We start from the raw sequence: 14254 nt of genomic DNA, 5'->3' as shown, positions 1-14254 counted from the left end.
AACCGCCAATATTATAAAATATATATTATTTAAAATTAATATATTTTAATTCCTAAATTATCATAATTTTGAGAATGAAATCATTTTTGTAATACAAAATAATTTAATGGCGATAGGACCCGCTAAACGATTATTACCGAATCGATTCCAACTGCTCGAAGCTAATCTCCTCCCGATCGACACAAAAAATTATCTGATTTATGGAAAGTAATGATTTCTTAGACTATCAGTATATGCAACTACCGGCATATCATATCGATGAAAAAGAGAATAAATGAATTTTTTTAATCTCTTTCAAATAATAATACGATGAAGTGTAAGATAAAGACAATATGCTAATTACGCATGTTAAAAGGTATAATTGTACAGGCAGTTAAAGGCCCAAGCTTAATAAATTTCTACGCTCGTTAAATAAATAATTAAATAAATTAGTTTTTATTATCGTGTTTCTCTTTTTTATTCAGTATCTTGAGCAAATAGCTGAACATAAAGACGACCATTAAGTTCATCTATATCCCAAGTCTCCTTCAGTCTACTTCTAAGGAAAATGCTTCTACATTATATATTTGTTCTCATTTTCCTTTCAGCTTTGCACTTTCTATTTTCCTGAACTATACCTTCGCAATTTCGGCATAACGATTACATATTTCGTCCTTTGAGTTATCGCAAATTATTTTTTCTCTTCTAAATTTCAATTGCAGTGTCTTAAGTCGTCTCGTCTAAAAACATCCATATCAATATTTGTGAGGATGTACACGAAAAAATGTCGAACCTCTATTATACGTCTGCCATTGTTTTATGTAGAAAAACTCTTACAATGAAAACTAAATTTTTATAAGATTTTCATAGAACCGCGTGACGCCATTTGATCACTTTCCTTCACAAAGTCGTACGCTCGCAAAAAAAAAACCTCATAAAGCCCCATTAGCATCAGTCGATAATTGCCCCGAAAAATATCTAGCCCGGTTCTCTATTTTTTCTCGTGTCATTTATAACTACAATTATATATCTTAATATATAAGCGATGTCAATGATAATGATAATATGATCATTTACATGGTCTATTTAGTTTAATATCGCGTCACGTCGAGATTTGTATGTGGGTGCTTGTTGGTGCGCATGAGAGCGCTTCATGTCACTATTGCAACTCAGACGGCGTTACAATCGAGAAAAAGTGTCCTGCAATCCTCTCCGGAACGTCCGCGTCTTCCCGCCTCGTATAAAGCTTCGAAACCGACGCCGCTTTGCCGCTGGAGAAGATAACTTGTCGCGTACCTGAAATGTGCAATTTCCAGTTAACGTCAGCAACGTAAACTCTTAAACTCTTTTGCCGTGGAGATATACTTGTTTAGAAAAATGGCAATAATCATGAGATGATTTTTTAAGAACTGATTATTAATACTAAGTGAGAAATAATTAATTGATGAAAACTGTATCTTTCGCAGGCTCAATAATGTTTTTATTTATAATTTTCTTTAAATATATTTAATAAAATTAACGTCGTATAAGAATGAATTTTCAAAGCATGAAAATACTGTAAAGAAATATTGATCTTAAAAAATTAATTTAATTGAAGTACAATTATAATGTTCTGCAAACTAAAATTATTTAAGTACATTAATTTCAAATTCAGATCTCAAAATTTCTAATTAATAATACGATATCTGAAAAGATAAATTTCTTCGTGAACAAAACGAAATTCTATATACCTATCTTATTTTTTTTTGTTTAAGATAATTGTGAAACGATTCAAATTATTAATAAACTAATTATAGTAATAATTTTTAATCTATAATCAAATGTATCGTTAATGTCGTATCAATTAATCTCTGTTAAATGCAGAAATATGCGAATAGATGTATGTAAGTATATATATATATATATATATATATATATATATATATATATATACGTTTCCAATTATCTTTGCATGAAAAAAAAATCCTGTATATCAGTAGATGTATCCTTAAATGTGCACGACAGTTTCGCTGACATTAACGTTATTCCTGCTTTTGGGGTCGAGAACGCCGTTGCAAATCTTTCTCCTTTCCCCAGCTTCTTGGATTAAACTCGCTTATAGCAGACACGTGCTTAAAATACAAATACTCACGATCCAAGTTGGCAGAAAATGGAAGTGGTCCCCTGGGAGTCAGCGGCGCACTCTGCACTGGCTTCGCAAAGCGCTCTCTCGGCACATCCTCTCTGTCCCTCTTCTTCCGCGCGGCCAACGTTACTAAAGGATTTCATCGATCTGACGTATCCCTAGAAAATCGATCACTCGCTATTATTGCCTTACTCGGTAACTATTCATCATAAAGCTTATCGCATTTTTTAATATTATCATACAGTTCGCTGCAACGTAGAGCAGATCCATAGGACCGTTCAATTCGATCATCTTATGTTCACATCACACTTTGCAAACCGAATATATTGGAATATTATGATATCGATTAAATAAGGAATTTATACGAGGGTCATAACGTCTCGGAAACAAATTGGTTGATAAGAACGCTTATGCCTCTTTTGACTAGAAGCTTATCCAAAATTTCATCTCTTTCAAGAACTTTAAAGAATACAGGAGTCTTATAAATCATTATTTATTATTCTGCTTTCGATATAAATAATTCTATGCCAGAAAATAAATATTAATATTCGATTATCTTGGAATGATTTACTTGAAATATGAGGTAAATCATTATGCTTATTAATTAATGTTTCTCATTATAAAACGAAAGGAAACGTTACAGATCTATAAGCTAATAAGTCAATAAGTCAAACAGAGAATATGCAAGTTTACGAAACTGAAATCAAGTGATACAATATTGACTACTGATTATGTAATACAAATATATCGATTATAAATATTTATATACAAGATACAGATAGATAGATTATAGATGTAATACCGATAATATAGATTTATTGATAGGGCAGGAAAAGCAAGTCAATAATTAATTACCTTGAGCATAGAAATAGAGGCTACTGCGGCTTCAGAAACCGTGTCCTTTCTTCCGAGTGAGCGAGCCTGGAAGGAACGATGTGAGAAGGACGTCTTCAAGGCGTCCAGAAGATTGATGACGATATTGATGAACTGCTTAGGGCAATATAATGACACTTAGGAACAATATCTTATGTGTAAATATTAATTCAAAATTGTCAAATTTTCTAATTCTATTTCACTTTATCGATAATTTGTAATCCACTTGGAGAGAATTTTGTCATAAAGTTGTTGCGATTATATTTACATAATTTTATTGATTAACGTTTAGAACACCATAAGACATAAAACATTACTTTTACATTCGTATTATAGTTAACAGTTTTTGAGCTCTAAAATATTTTCATGACGTACTAAATATCTCTTAAATCTCATTATTATGAGAAATTAATTACATGACTTTACTTACTAATATTACCAGTTCAATCAGTTAATCAAAATTAATCGATAATAAACATTATAAATAAAAAAAATTTTATATTAATCCATAATATAATATTCAAAAGTACCATTATAACATATACTATATTTGAATATTTTTTATTTAATAAAATATCGTAGAGAAAAAAAATGTTTTAATAATAAGAAGTCATTTGTATTTATTTAAAAAGAATGTATTATTACCTTAAATGACTATTCGTAAAATACTAATAAAGCGTCTTTTATGTCAGTTATGCTCTTATAAATTTCTAGATACTATTTACGAAAAAATTCTCTTCTAGTAGTATTTAGGAATTTTTCTGTATTTTTAGTAAAGTGTGTCTGTATGTGCAAGTCTTTGTCAATTTTGATGAAGATTTTGGTCAAGATTTTGTAATATAATGATAAACAATTCGTAAAATGTAAATGTTGAATATATTGAATAGTTAAAAATAAATTCCTATTCCGTTTAATAAAGATTTGGAAAATTAGACGAAATTAATTTGTACTTTCATATGAAAGTTTTAACACATACATTGACTAAATTTTTAAAGTATTCAATCCTAGTCATTCTGTAATTTCATCTCCAAAGTATTTCATTAGTGAAATAAAACGGCGTCAAATATCATTAAAAAGTTAAATAATATCGAAATGTCATATGGGTCTCATAAAGTCGCACACAATATAAATAAATACTATTTTACAACAAAGAAAACAACTTATTATTAACATATTAAATATAGAAAAGAAGGATGTTCAAAATATATGTCTACTAGAAATAAAAAATTTTGATTATTAATTTTCAAATATATTTTTGAATTTTTATATTTCATAAAATTAATTAATATGTAAGATATTTTTAATGTTGAAGATAATCCATGTGCATAATTTTGTAATATATACTGATAATTTTAAAAATCGGATTAATACAACACAAACAATATATAGCAGTAATAAGACATTGTTACTTCAACGTGTTAAATTTATTATTATTTTAGTTTTTCTAAAAACTTACGCCTTACTACGGTAATACTATAAAACAATAGTATAATAATAATAATAATAAGAAGAAGAAATAATAATAATAATAACAATAAGAACAATTTTCAATATCCTTCCTCCTTTAATCCCTTACTTAAAAAAAAAAACATGAGAAAAAACTAGAGGCATTTATCTTACAAAAGCGTGACCTGCGTCTACACCGCTTACAAGTATACATATAAGTTTAATCATAGATATGTAGGTATATGTCCTCTGTGTTTTTGTCTGCGCGTGTTGGTGTGCGTGTACGTGTACGTGTGCGTGGGCATGGGCGTGAGGGCGTGTGTACACGACTACTGACCTCACTCGCCTGTCCGGCTATCACAGCCACCTGATCCGGATTCCTGCCCTGTCCCAGAAACGCACCCAGCACCGCTGTCAAAATTCCCTAATGTGTGCGGAAATTACATCCATTCTAATGCATTAATGTATTTACAGAAGATACATAATATGTACAAGTTCACAAAACGTTTATTCTTATGCTTCCTGCAAGTAAGAGCTGCGTTATGTATAAGTTTAAATCGACAATCATTTCGATTATGTTGCTAGTTTATGTAAAGAATTTTTTGTATGTATGTTACTTATATTATACTTGAGAATTACTGTATTGTAATAATTGGCATTTAGTAGACTTGGTAGTAAATAATATATCATCATTGATTATTTGATTAAGTTTTTTTTTTTTTTTTAATATTACCATATAAATAAATTACGTTACGTAGCTAAATAATGTGCATGTTAAAGTAATTCATAATATTTGTGTAGCTGTAAGGAAGGATCAAAGTATTATAAATTTATTGTATAAATCTAAATTTATAAAAGTAAAGTTATATATTTCATATCCAATGGCTTTTATCTGTAAAAGGTAACCGATACTTTTAAACTATAAAATGTAGCATTATATTATATTATAGAACCCATTACCGTGCAAAATCTGTTAGCAGCACGTGTAAGATTAAATAAAAAAAAAAAAAAAAAACTAAATTTAAATTAGTAATATATTTGATCTAATATGGCTGATATCCTTTATTGTATTTTTAAGTAAAGTATGACTTGTGCTAACAATACGTTGCAATGTGCCATAAAGAAATAATAATGTAATTTACAAAATTTTTTAAAAATATATTTAACAATATATTGTATTATCAAATTCAATAACCAAATTTAAATGTTTAAAATAGAAATAATAAGTATCAATATAAATATAAATTGGTACAAAATCTCATACAAATATTTACAATATTCATTGTTAATTACCGAAATTTCTACTCTTATATTTAAAATTAAAAATTTTTGTAAATATTGTTTTAATTTGTTGTATAAACTCATAGACTATACTAGTAAAAGTAATATTTAAGTATAAAGGATACTTTTGAATTCTTTAATCATTACTTAATGCGCTGTTTTGATTTATTTATAATAAAAGGCTATGGATATTTTATTAGAAAAAATTATAAAGATAAAATGCTTAATTAATACAATATAAAACAATATATACACTATGTGAAATATTTAATATATTTCCAGGTCCGTATAAAAAATTAGTCTACTTGCCAGGAGTTTTCTCAAAAAAATATGGTTACAATTCTGTTGTTGTAATTAACTAGAAATGTTAAATTAAACTCTTATCCAAGCTTATATATTACTCTCAAAGACTTGTTTTTTTTTTTTTTTTAATAAATTTCCATATAATATGGAAGTATGAACAAAATTTAATGGAAAATTTAAATATGGTAAATCGATGTATCACACCAACGATATCGTAGTTTTATTGATGTAACAACAGATTGAGATCATATAGGCAGATTTTACTTTTGATTTAAGTGGATAACAGTTACCGCATAAAAAAGAAAGTAGACTCTAACAAATACTTTTCACTCAATACCAGGCTAATAGTTACTACGCGGAATGCCGCACCCATTGGCAAAAAAAAAAAAAAAAAAAGAAAGAAAGAATTTCACGGCTGGTTGTGATAAGGTAAGCTGGATATTTCCAGAAATATAAATACCACCAAATTTACAAGGAGCTGCATCTACGCGCATACTACAAATGCACAAGCTACAGAGCACTAATTAGGTATGAGCTATAACTAACGGATTCCAAGAATGGCGGAATCGCGGAAGCATTTGTACCTGCATGGGACTGCTGCTCTGGTTATCGACTTTGTCGATACCGTCGACCTGTTGCTGAGGTCCGCCCAGGATCGCCGTGAGTACGCGTAGTCCGACGGAGAGGAGGTTGGCCCAAGGGCTAGCTGGCACGCCCTCGTCGATCTCATTCTTACTGGGGCTGGCGATGCCAGAGGTCTGACCCAGCAACATCTGCATCAACATCCCCAACATGTTCGACCAGGAGAAGCCCGTACCGCCGCCTTCCTGCGATTGCCCAAGGGATACGTTGAGTCGGAATTCGCTACATCGCGCTTACCTTTTCTCACGATCGAAAGCAATTTATTGCACAAACATTAAAACGGTTCCGTCTTTGACGTAAAAACAAAGAATTTACTAGAATATAATGGCTGCGGATGAAAACGTTCATTTAATAAATAACCGTGAGAATATTTTACTATTTGCGAATGAATTGTCAATGTTCGAAACATGCTTTTTATTTGTAATACATTGTTTTCGTATGAATCCAACGGTCAGCAATGAAAAACACGTAATTCAGGTTGTTATTTACGGCAAAAGATTATACAAATTATTAATAAACTTATGTAAATGATTCAGATAAGAATCAGAATAGAAATTAATCAGATAAAATTTATTTTATAAAAATTTTCTTAGCTTATATATATATATATATATATATATATATATGGTAACTGCATTGTAAATTCTTTCCAAAATCAAAGTTCGACTTAATTATTAATACATTATTATTACTTCAAATGCTTATAATATTAGGGCATATATTGTTTTCACGGTGAATAATCTAGAATTAAGAAGATTCAAATATTCTTTACAAGTTTTGTCGTATTTACGATAATAAATCTCAAAAACTCGTTTTCATTTTGTCAGAAAACTTTCTCTTTAAGAAAGCCAAAGACTGAAGAAATAATTTTCACTTTTTTTTTTTATATAAACAATTAATGCAAGAATTTCACATTTTGACCATCATATGAGAACAACTTTCGCTATACCTCATCATTAATTCGCATACGAATACTTAAATCATCGCAAATCCTTTGGGTACTGCGATTTCATACTTCGTGGAACGGAATTTTTTGGCTACTTTATTACTTACCTGAATCGAGTTGGTACTAATGTCCTCGATGTCATCTAAAGCAACTTTCTTCATGGCGTTCGGCTTCTCTGCGAACTTTCTTGCCTCTTCGATTTGCTGATGAAGCGGTTGTTGGGGCAATGCAAATGCTTGTCCCAACACCAATGCGACCAAGCATAATGATAGGTATTGTTTGCTCTGCATGTTTGTGCTAAAAAGTTTTTAAGCATCTTCAGATTTAATATCATTTTGACGATTTATTTTGACTGTATTATGTCCCATGAAAAATTAATAATTTTACTGGCTTTACTATATTAGATTATTTACATTGAAAAATGATTTGGCCAAATATCGATATCATTATAATTAGCAGATTTTATATGAAGTTTGAATAATTAAAGAAATTAATAAAAATTAATTTAATTGTAATCCGAATTTAAGTTTTATTAGCAAAATGAACTGGCATTAAATTAATTACAATAACTTATATCGTAAAATATTCTCAAGTGCTCAATCAATTTATAAAAAGTATTATGAAATTGAAGTAGTACAATGATAAGCAATTTATTTAAATAAATTCATATATATATATATATATATATATATATGTATAAAAGAAATTTATTATTTAACTGATTATAAAAGCGATGTGAGTCGTTTACTCGATATGAAAATAAAAATAAGAAGCTCGAAATGAATAATCGGCTATTATAGGTCGGATAAAGAGTACTGCAGACATAAAAAATTATCTTGTAAATAAAAATAAGATTTGTTAAAACAAAAAAGCCTCGGTTTCGATAAATACAAGAAACCTGTCGCTTTCTCATACGCCCAGATTATTCCCTGTTGTTCAGAACCTTGCGTGACTCATAATGCATTTAAAATGTCTCCTTCGCGATACGACTTTCCCTGACGCATATGAAATTTCGCTGCCATTCTTTCTCCTTTTGTTCGTAACTAGATCGAATGCTGGGGTCGAAAGTGTTACGCATTGCCATGGTGTACAGGCGCGTACTTTTTTCGCGTCGAAATTGCTTTGGCTCGTTTGAAAACCATGACGTCAACTTGAACCGTTAGATCGACATCAGAAAACTTAACGCACGACCTTTGAAGCTATTAATTAGTCAAATCTTAGATATTTTTATTGACATATAGTCGACAGTCCATTTTAACTGTAAATTTCCAATAAGATTTGTATTTTTTTTTTAATAAAAATAGAAATAAAATATATTCATCGTTAATTCTATATATTAATAATGTAGGAATCATATGTTCATAATAGTTTTGATAGAAAGACGTGGACAATCATTACCGATAATTTTCTTCTATTATACCGCCAGATGAAGCAAGAATTTTCAGACTGGAAGAATTGAAAGATACCTTGACCATGAAAGTAGGTCAATGAATTGAAAATTATCCGTAAGTTATTGTAAAATACTGCATCATCACTGGAATGATTGCTCAACAAATTCTCGTATAAACAGCGCAAACCATTTCCTTAGCAATTAAATAAACGCGATCGGCCGTATTGACCCAGACGTGGTTGGAGTTCCAGTTGGATGACGGCAACCCACTCGTCGATCGGACGAGTGGACGCTTGATAAATAACCTTGACCATGAAAGTGGGTCGCGCTCCGGCGTCCTGACGTCGGTAGGAGGCGACCTCGTTAGTCCACATCCGAGTCGAGCGGGTTTCTTGACCCGAACGCCGAGAGGCACCGTTATTCCGAAAAGGCGGTCGCGACCTACTGCCGAGTTGACGACAAGGATTTCACTCTCCCCCCCTCCCTCTCCCTTCCTTTCTCTCGCCCCTCTGTCTCTCTCTCTCTCTCTCTCTCTCTCTCTCTCTCTCTCGCTGCCTCCCTCCCTCCCTCCCGCCCTTCCACTCCGTTCCTTTCTTTCACCCCTCTGTCTCTCCCTAACTATCTATCTATCTATCTATCTATCTGTCTGTCTATCTATCTATCTATCTCTCTGTCTCTGTCTCTGGCTTACTGCCTAGAGGGTTGCTGTGTACAAGCTCATGCTGGAACTTAAAGAAATCACGTCCTATGGGTGTGTGATGAATGTAAGTGGTTTCTCTAGCACTTATACTCCATTCAAGTCAGATTTACTAACGTGGTGCTCGGACATTTACCCTCCTACGTTACATAAAATTAAAAAAATAATAAAAAAAAAAACCGAAAAAAGTTTACTGCATAATATATGAAAAATGTGGTTTATTTAACTTATGAAATATAATGACTTAAGAAATGAAAACGATGAAAAGCATGAACGCTTGGAATTTGCATTTCATTCAATATTAGTACTTCTAGTCACTATAGGAATATTCAAATTTATTCTGATAATTACTGAAATGATTGTGGCAAGCTTTTTGTATTTTCACAAGCAAATGAATAATATAAGCTTTTTTTATTATTTAATGATAGGAAGATAAGAGATATAATTTTGTCATAACCTAAATCTAAATTAACACAACAAATAGCAATTTAATTGTATTGACAATCGATGAATTATTTTAATAAAATATAACATGCAAATATACAATTATACTTAACATTAACCATGAAAAGAATATTTTATAATTGAGTGTATTTATCAATTACAGAATGATAATGAGCTGTTTTTAACAATTAATGATTAATTATCAGTAATGTGGATTATTTCATTGCTAATTATATATTCTAAAAGGTATGCTTTCGATTTTCTTATCGTTACTCATTTCATTTATTATAAACTATTATGTGTAACGAAAAATTATTTGAATAACCTTTTTTATAAAATATTTCTAAATTAATATTGTTATTTATAATTAGTTTCAAAGATATTTTACTTAATATTTTTTAATTGCATTAAAATTGACGTAATTATATTGCTTTTAGAGTAATTGCAAAAAAAAATTTGCAAAAATTTTGAAAAATATAATATAAATGCATTATTTATTTGTATATAAATAATATTAAAATAACCATTATAACAATATGTATATTATTTTCTCAATTACAACAATTCAATGTTTTAATTAGAATTTTTCATTCTTATTCATACCTTTCAATTATAAATACAATCATTATTTTTAATTAAAAAAGTTTAATCTGAATAACCCTAATATATTACTTATTATTTATTGCAATTTACCCATCTAGAACTTTTACATTCAAAGCACATCACCTGCTGACTTTGAAAATTAACATGATATTCCATGTTAATTAGAAACTAAAATCTTTCGCTCATAAATTCCACAAATAACATAAAAAAAATTTGCGGTCCATAGTGAAAAATTGCGTCGAAGCTACCGCAATTCTATGTAACAAGTACATTAAAATGAAACGTCACAATCAATCGCAATTCCCGCGCACTCGACCTTTACCAAACTTAATGTTAAACTAGCGTGTGTTAAAACTCACTTTTTGCTTTCTTAATTAAAAGTCCAGCTATGTAAATATGAACTCTATCTGTGCGACAACACTCCGGTTCTGAAAGATAATATTTCCGTGCGGGTCTTCTTATAGCCTGTGTGCCTCATGCGGCCCCGTAAGCCATGGTGGGGACAAAACCGTTCGACCAATAAAGCCCACACCATTGCTACTTGGGCCCCATTGAAGGAATTCTGTTGCTCCGCGCAATGACAGTGAAAAGATGAATACCTATTTTTCATCCGATTCTGTATCCGATATCGATACACCTGCAAATTTTCCAAGCGCTTTACAATCATTTAACGGTTGGAAATCTTGTTGTCATTTATAATTTATTTATTTATTTAATTATAATTATTATATAATTTATTTAATTATTCTTTACCAGTCTATACAAATTATTCAGACTTACTAAACTGGTTTCAGTATTCAAAAACATTTTGTATAAACAATATTCGTAAAAACATTGTATTTTTATGTAAGAGCTATTAGAATAGATTAGTACAATTTCAAAAAATACTTACCGTTTTTCACTCGAGAAATTAGCGCCGGAAAAGATACTTCTTACTTTATATTATATACAAATAATATTTGGAAAAATGTATGAACTCAAAGGATATTACAAATATACTTGTGTACGTAATAAATTAGATCTTGTTTAATAAATTTATTGTATATTTATTATTATATTCATTTTATCAAAACATACAAAAGTTTTTTAAATATATAATTAAAGTTTAAAATATATATCTAACGTCACAATTTTCATTTTATTATCGATAGAGATTTTCTTGAATTCTCTTATCCGTGCATATTTCCTTTTCCTCGATTCTTAATTAGTATTGTAATACACATAATTTCTTTTTTTCATTTTAGATATAAAAAAAATTTTATTCGCTTCGATAATTAGAAATATAGGAGTAAGCAACCCTTTCATAAAGTGATTTACAATATATCTGTTCGAATATTGTTCCGTACGAAATCCTCATAGAATCAAATGATACAGAAATTATAGAACTTGAACAGTTAAATGGATTTTGTTTACTTATTAACACCAACAGAATCGACCTTTTTTCTGACAAACACCCAGAGTTAATAATATCACGCATATGATTTTTCTTCTATATTACTTTTCTAATATAATAGTACCATACAGTTTTATATTTGTCTGTTATATGGTAAATCGTTAGTTAATGAAATCTCAATGTAAAATACATAAAATATTTTAAGTAGGTGTTATAATTTTTGTAATATTTGATTATTACTAAGTACGTAAGATAAAGATTTTCAATTAACATATACTATTTTACTTTATTTATTTTATAAAATGTATACAAAATATTCTCAAACATTATTAAACATAAACTATTTTGATATTGAATAAATATTATTGAAACAAAAAAAATTTATATTGAAAAATATAATTATAAAATTCATTTATAATTCTAATACTTAATTATGATAACTGATTACTACATTTTTTATACTTAATTCGTTTTAATGAAATTAATATTTAACAAATTTTTTACATAATTGATTCATTTCATTATTATTAATATATTAATTGTATAATAAATAGTACTTATATTCGATTTAAAAAAAAATATTTCAAATAAAAATTTATAATTACAATGGTATGTCAATTAAGAGATGTAAGTCATACGACTTTGTATAAGTAAATTTATACATATTCATATTATAGGTCATACAGTCTTAGTGAATTTTTCATGTTTACTTAACACATGCATACCTACCTATCAAAATATACGTAAATAATAATATTTATTAATAATATAAAATAAATATTTCCTTTGAGAATTATTTAATAATGATATAAAGGCTTTGTTTATGATCGATTCGATTTAATTCTTCCTGAATTTCAAATTCGCAATCTTTTTGTATATTAACAATTTTTATCTGCACGTCATCTGAATGAAATATAATAAAATTAAGTAAGTAACAATAAATGATATAATAATGATATACATAATAAATATAATATCGAAAGTATTGTAAAACATTATATTTTGTCACATATTGTTATACATAAAAAACTCATTCCTCTAGTTAATTTTTACTGGATAAACTATATGATAATTGATGAAAGCCTAAAACATTATAAAGTGATGGTTTAATTAAAATTTTTCACTTAATATTTTTAATTATTTAATTATTTTCACTTAATTCAAATATAGTTAAACGTTAAATTTATATTAGTTATAATGTGAAATCTTTCATTGTAAAAGATTAAATGGATATGATGATATCATGAAATAAATAATAAAATTCAACGAGAGAATGATTGAATTATACATGAATCTGATTCCGTTTGTAATACTTCTTTTTATTCTTATTTAATTTGTTTTATCATTTTAATCATGAAGTAATTAGTTTTTATATCACACACAATACTACAAAGATCATTAAAAGAACTGTAATTTTAAACTTAGATCAGATTGTAAAAAGTATGTAGAATTTTTCATATTTGTTATCTATAGAACATTTTTTTTATGATGAACAAACAAAATGAAACAATTTGTATTTTATATCTAATTTAAAGTTTTGTTATAGACTTTAAAAAAATAATCCTTAAAGTATTACATTTTTACATTTATTTTGTATTATATATCTATATTAGTGTCAAGAATTGATAACAAATAATGTTTACCTTGTAAATGAAGAATGATTAAAATAATATTTATTCTATTATTAGAATAAATGTAACTGTCCCATCAGAAAATTTTAAAATAATGTACTTGAAAAATTTTGCAGGTATTTAAAATATTGAAGTAAAGTAATAAAGAAAATAGATTAATGTAATGGACGCTTTGATTTTATTTTGAATAGTATCGAGTCGAATAATATGATAGTACATATAAATTATGCATGAGGTATATAAACATAATAAAAATAATTAAACAACATGGAAAATCATTATAAATAAAATGAATAGCGTTCAAAAATCGTTGTATACATTTTTCTTTCACTTAGCAAGAAACAGCGAAGTTGGCAATTTCCAGGTTTCTCTTTAAAAAATCCAGAATGAGCTCGCACTTGAGATAAATAAAATCACCGACACCTGAGAAGATGTCAGTGATCTGAAAGGTGTTCAAAGCGCGTGCCAAGACTCCACTTTACTTTCTTCTTCCCCGCATGA

At 28.6% G+C, this 14254-nt stretch overlaps 1 protein-coding gene across 4 annotated transcripts; it reads right to left on the bottom strand.

Moving 5' to 3' along the window:
- Nucleotides 1–581: 581 nt before the first annotated feature.
- Nucleotides 582–11178, bottom strand: LOC105367800 (uncharacterized). Of its 4 annotated transcripts, none has more exons than XM_011506595.1 (7): nucleotides 11089–11178; nucleotides 7703–7892; nucleotides 6592–6834; nucleotides 4761–4847; nucleotides 2960–3091; nucleotides 2111–2262; nucleotides 582–1275 (listed from the first exon to the last, which is right to left on the bottom strand). In XM_011506595.1, the coding sequence occupies exons 2-7, from the start codon at nucleotides 7883–7885 to the stop codon at nucleotides 1149–1151; spliced, it is 924 nt and encodes a 307-aa protein (XP_011504897.1). In that variant the 5' UTR covers nucleotides 7886–7892; nucleotides 11089–11178; the 3' UTR covers nucleotides 582–1148. The 4 variants fall into 4 exon arrangements, with proteins under 4 accessions (XP_011504897.1, XP_011504896.1, XP_011504898.1 ...); XM_011506594.1 differs by lacking the exon at nucleotides 11089–11178 and adding an exon at nucleotides 8994–9290; XM_011506596.1 differs by lacking the exons at nucleotides 4761–4847; nucleotides 11089–11178 and adding an exon at nucleotides 8994–9284 and having other exon boundaries at nucleotides 2960–3094.
- Nucleotides 11179–14254: the final 3076 nt, after the last annotated feature.

Source organism: Ceratosolen solmsi, unplaced genomic scaffold (assembly GCF_000503995.2).
Source record: "Ceratosolen solmsi marchali unplaced genomic scaffold, CerSol_1.0 scaffold6, whole genome shotgun sequence".
Lineage (NCBI taxonomy): Eukaryota > Metazoa > Arthropoda > Insecta > Hymenoptera > Agaonidae > Ceratosolen > Ceratosolen solmsi.
This window is presented reverse-complemented; position numbering and strand designations above follow the sequence as displayed.